Raw genomic sequence first — 5,000 nt, 5'->3', positions numbered from 1 at the left:
GTGTCCTTCTCTCTCTCTCTCCCTCTCTCTCCATGTGTCCTTCTCTCTCTCTCTCCCTCTCTCTCCATGTGTCCTTCTCTCTCTCTCTCCCTCTCTCTCCATGTGTCCTCTCTCCCTCTCCCTCTCCTCTCCATGTGTCCTTCTCTCTCCCTCTCCCTCTCTCTCCATGTGTCCTCTCTCTCTCTCTCTCCCTCTCTCTCCATGTATCCTCTCTCCCTCTCCCTCTCCCTCTTTGTGTGTCCTCTCTCCCTCTCCCTCTCTCTCCCTCTCCTCTCTCTCCCTCTCCCTCTCCTCTTTGTGTGTCCTCTCTCCCTCTCCCTCTCCCTCTCTCTCCTTGTGTGTCCTCTCTCCCTCTCCCTCTCCCTCTCTCTCCCTGTGTCCTCTCTCCCTCTCTCTCCATGTGTCCTTCTCTCTCCCTCTCCTCCTTTTTCCACCTCCAGCCTTCCCTTTCACTTTTTCTCTGTATTCTTACTATCGCTGTATTATTATTCTTTCTCACTTCATTATTTTTTTTTTTAAACTGTTTTTATACATCCTTTTAATTTTCTCTCTCATAGTTATGTTATTTTCTTCTTTCATATTTGTTCTTCTTGCTTTTTTCCCCTTTGTCTTTATCATTTTTGTGTCAGTTTTGACATTTTTTTCTGGTCTCCTCTGTATAGTTTATCCTTTCATTTCCTCTGTTCTTTTCCACTTCACACGTCTATTTTATCTCTTCCTATTTCCCTGCCTATACCCCATTTGTATGAACTTTCTTTTTATAATTGTTATATAATTGTTTTTTCTTCTCTTACCACCTTTTTATATATTTAAACTTTACTTCTTACTGCTTTCTCCTCTTCTGTTCACACATGTAATTTCTGTTTTTTTTTCTGAACAGATGGACCCTAGTTATGAGGGTGAACTTATGGAGCGTCGGACCCTCTTTGGCCTTACCCTTGAGCAGAGGAGAAATGATGCAGCCATTACACCAGAGCTCTTGAAAAATGTTGTCACCAAGAGGAAAGATGTATGTTTGTTTATATATTTTGTGTACTAAGTTTGTGTAAGGGTTTATTAAAAAAAAAAAAAAAAAAAAAAAAATTTGCATGATATAGTATATTTTGAGGTTAGATTTGTATATTGTTCTGCATTGAAACAATGGAACTGAAGTAATAAAGATTTAGTTGTTAATCTTATTATTTGCAGATGAGCCAAGATTCCATAAGAGACTTGATTGTTGCTTCTATTGCTGTGAAATACACCCAGTCCAACTCTGTATGTTATGCTAAATCAGGCCAAGTCATTGGCATTGGTGCAGGACAACAGTCCCGCATCCACTGTACAAGACTGGCTGGAGACAAAGCAAACAACTGGTAAGTGATTATTATTCTTTTTAAATATCATAAGATTTTAGATAAGATTTTTGTTGTAGGTCATGTGCTGAGAATTGAAAGTTATTATTTATATTTGCAGATTTTTTTTTTTTTTTTTTAGAGTAAAACTGTATGTACAGAACATTCATCTATTATCTGTAACTTCTAGGTGGATGCGACATCACCCTCGAGTGCTGAGTATGAAATTCAAGGAAGGAGTGAAGAGAGCTGAGAAATCAAATGCCATTGATAACTTTGTTGGTGGCACTGTTGGTTAGTGTCTTTTTTATGTTAGATATTTGTAATGTGCTTTTAATAAGCAGTTAGAATATATATATTATCGATTATTTGTTTGAAAAGATAAACTTTGGTGATCACAGAAATCATGAACTTTATGAAACTGTTCTCTATGGTAGGAAAGGACATGCCAGAGTCCCAGTTTGCTTCTGTGCTTGAGGAGGTCCCTGCTACACTGACTCAAGAAGAGAGGGATGCTTGGACACAAAAGCTGACAGCTGTCGCTCTTTCATCAGATGCCTTTTTCCCATTCAGGGATAATGTTGACAGAGCAAAGCAGGTACTGCTAGTAGTTTTAAGTATTCAATATATTATTTTCTGTTAGCTCATATTGTAATGATTTAGTATGGGTTTTAAGCTTAATAGTAATTCATACCTTTTGTTCCATAAATAAACTTCTGTTGTCTTTCACATTGGCCTTATGATATAGAACCAATTCTCATGGATTATAACAAATATTGTTATTCTGATGTTTATTCATCACATTCATTCATTATGCAGTAAGTGAAGTTGCCTGCACTTATTATTATTTGAGAATGTTCACTTTATAACAAAGAACTAATCATATACTGTAATTTCCAGAGTGGTGTTGAGTTCATTGTGAGCCCAGCTGGATCAAACAATGACAACATTGTTGTTGAAGCATGTGATGAACACAATATGATTCTTGTTCACTCCAATCTCCGCCTTTTCCATCACTGAACTGGAAGACTTCATGGTCATCCAGTCATGCTCTCTCCTTATGGCGTGCAATTGTGAATTTTGTATTTGAATCCTAATGAACAAGTAATACAGATCTGAGAGAAAATTTGTTTAATTCTTGTCCTGTTTTTGTAATTTTCTTAGAAGTTTCTATTTGTTTTTGTTTTTTTCACTCTGTGGTTTTCATCTTTTCATCTTTTTTGGCAGAAGAGTAAATATTTCAATATATTTGAATGTGCCACCTTTTCATTACTAATATTTTAAAAATTGTGCTTCCATTATTTTATATATATATAATATGATTTCTTTAGATAAAACAGAAAATACCATTTTTAGGATACCATGTTGCTGTCAAAGAAGAGTATTTGACTAGTGTATTATTATTCTATGTTTGGATGCAAATTCCACACTTATCTTAAATTTAAGGTGATCACCATATACGTGTGAATAAATATCCGTAAACTTTGCAGTGTAGCTTCTAGGTTCTTTAGAGTGTGAGATTTTTACTTTGCAATTAGTTTTTCCAATATTCTGACATGAAATAATCAACAGTAAAGGTAATTAATCTTAACTGTATGGGCCATATTTTCCAGAAAAGCAAAATACAAATTTATAATTATGATGAATTATAAATAATGCTATTTATAATTTCATACGCTTTCTTAGTTGTTACACAAAGATCATATCCTTACTAGTTAGAGAGCATTAACATGTTAAATAGTGATTGTAATTATACTGAAAACTTTTATTTTTGTGGTATCACATGTAAACACAGATATGCATGAAAATTTCAGTACATACCTAAAGGGTAATTCTTAATATCATCTTCAAATGCATGTACATTCAAAGGTATACAAGTACTAATAATTATTTAACTGAAGTAAAAGATAAGGTTTGTTTTAATACTCAAATTTTTATTTTCTTTCTTAACGTTAATGTTACATGTGCTACCTTTGTATTGTAAAGTCTCCATTTTTTCCAAGTCTGATGAGGTATTAAACAAATGCCTTAGTTGATCAGCAGCAAAGAAGTTTCAAAGGGATTGATTTCTGCTGTGTAGCAGAAAACTTTCATGTCATAAAAAGTCACCAATTCACATTCAGCAACAATTTACTTGACAGAAGATACTGCACCATTAAACAATGTCTACACTCAAGTGATTTTCATGTAAGCACACACAAGTCATAGGGATACAGATAGTCGAGTTATGGTACGAACATTTATATTTAATGCAATAAACATAGTCTGTGGCCTGTCTACCAAGTCCTAGCAAAATCCATCATCATTTCGATGGGATAATTATGAGCATCTGTTAACCTGGCAGAAAATGGTCCACTTTGAAGAAAGATCACAATAACCAGGGTATTTTTCATAATTTTTATGATGCTGGAAATTAATGGCAGTGTAAATTTGCTAAAACTTTAGCAACAGACCAATAGTGATGATGAAGCCACAACATGGTAGTGCACTCCAGGCCACATTTCTTGTATAACACGGCTTGAAGACTTGCTCCAGATGAAACTCACAGAGGCTTGCCACGCACAAAAGAGCTACTAGTCATGGCTACAAGTCTTTTGCAAAATGAGAACAGTCCGGTTTCTGACTTGCTCGTGAATACAAAATTACGCATATTCAAAAAATGCAAAATCCATGTAAAACTTTGCTACAGGTCATCCTACTTATTGTCGTGTTTCCAAACCCCAAAATGTGAGATGCACAATAAGTTGTACACAAGTTTTATCTTATATGGTCAATAACTCACATACTCATCAAAGAGATTCGTTAAAGCTACTAGCTACAGAGAAACAAAAGGGACCAAAAAATATATTCTATACTTTGATAATGAATCACTTACCAGAAAATAGGGTTTCCATGCATTATTGTCTTCACAGTAACCTTTACAGATTTTTGAAGAAGGGATAAGTTTGATAAAATTAATGGGTATTCTCGGTAGCTCTTGTCTAATATGGGACAGGTACAATGAACACACACTTCATACAAATGGTTCTGAATAAAGAAATACTTGATGAACTCAGACAGTATGTTAGCACACTCAGCTGGGGTGTCTAATGCCCCTATGAGCTTCCTCTCTGAAGTCTAGTAACTGACACTGAATCTCATCAAGTACTGTGTGAACAATACATCACACTACAATAATATTTCCATTCATATTATAAAATGGACATCATAAATGAAATACTTTCCACCTTGCACAAATACCATTAATCATGTACTATGGAGAAATACTGAGATGGGTCAAACACACAGCAAGACAGCTATAAGGTATTTACAAAAGCAGCCATTGTGTTACATGGTGCAACACATCTCTACTGCAGCAGGAGTTCTAGGTCTAATGTATAAACATAACTGGGAAAGTGCTGCTGGATAAAACACATGGTGGAGTGAGCCTAATGTATATACAAATCTTGGAAATTGAGAGAAACTAAAACTGAAACTTTTTTGTGACTTTTTGTAGCTGCCGGAGACTCATTCTGAACACATTTATTTGGTGGATCTCGACCAGCTGATTTTTTTGTCTGTTCATTACAAATTCATTGCAGTTTTACTCTAAAAGCAAGTAAAATGTATTATATCATGCACAGGTTGAATTTGAACAGCATAAAATTTGCAATAGTCGAAAAAAAA

General features: G+C 35.1%; 2 protein-coding genes across 11 annotated transcripts in view; one reads left to right on the top strand and one right to left on the bottom strand.

Moving 5' to 3' along the window:
• LOC125036866 (bifunctional purine biosynthesis protein ATIC-like) overlaps positions 1-2,460 on the top strand; it is a 14,189-nt gene extending 11,729 nt beyond the window's left edge. Inside the window, exons 7-11 of the mRNA XM_047629771.1 lie at positions 881-1,009; positions 1,189-1,355; positions 1,525-1,628; positions 1,772-1,932; positions 2,235-2,460. Coding sequence (XP_047485727.1) covers positions 881-1,009; positions 1,189-1,355; positions 1,525-1,628; positions 1,772-1,932; positions 2,235-2,354 — 681 coding nt within the window. The 3' untranslated portion in view covers positions 2,355-2,460. The remainder of the gene's footprint in view (positions 1-880; positions 1,010-1,188; positions 1,356-1,524; positions 1,629-1,771; positions 1,933-2,234) is intronic.
• A 986-nt stretch (positions 2,461-3,446) lies between these two features.
• LOC125036865 (proton channel OtopLc-like) overlaps positions 3,447-5,000 on the bottom strand; it is a 245,003-nt gene continuing 243,449 nt past the window's right edge. For all 10 annotated transcript variants that reach the window (XM_047629770.1, XM_047629768.1, XM_047629760.1 and 7 more), the window contains one exon: positions 3,447-5,000. This exon is cut by the window's right edge and continues 852 nt beyond it. The gene's annotated coding sequence lies outside the window, so the exon portion shown is untranslated.

The sequence above is a fragment of the Penaeus chinensis genome, chromosome 22, assembly GCF_019202785.1.
Source record: "Penaeus chinensis breed Huanghai No. 1 chromosome 22, ASM1920278v2, whole genome shotgun sequence".
NCBI lineage: Eukaryota > Metazoa > Arthropoda > Malacostraca > Decapoda > Penaeidae > Penaeus > Penaeus chinensis.
This window is presented reverse-complemented; position numbering and strand designations above follow the sequence as displayed.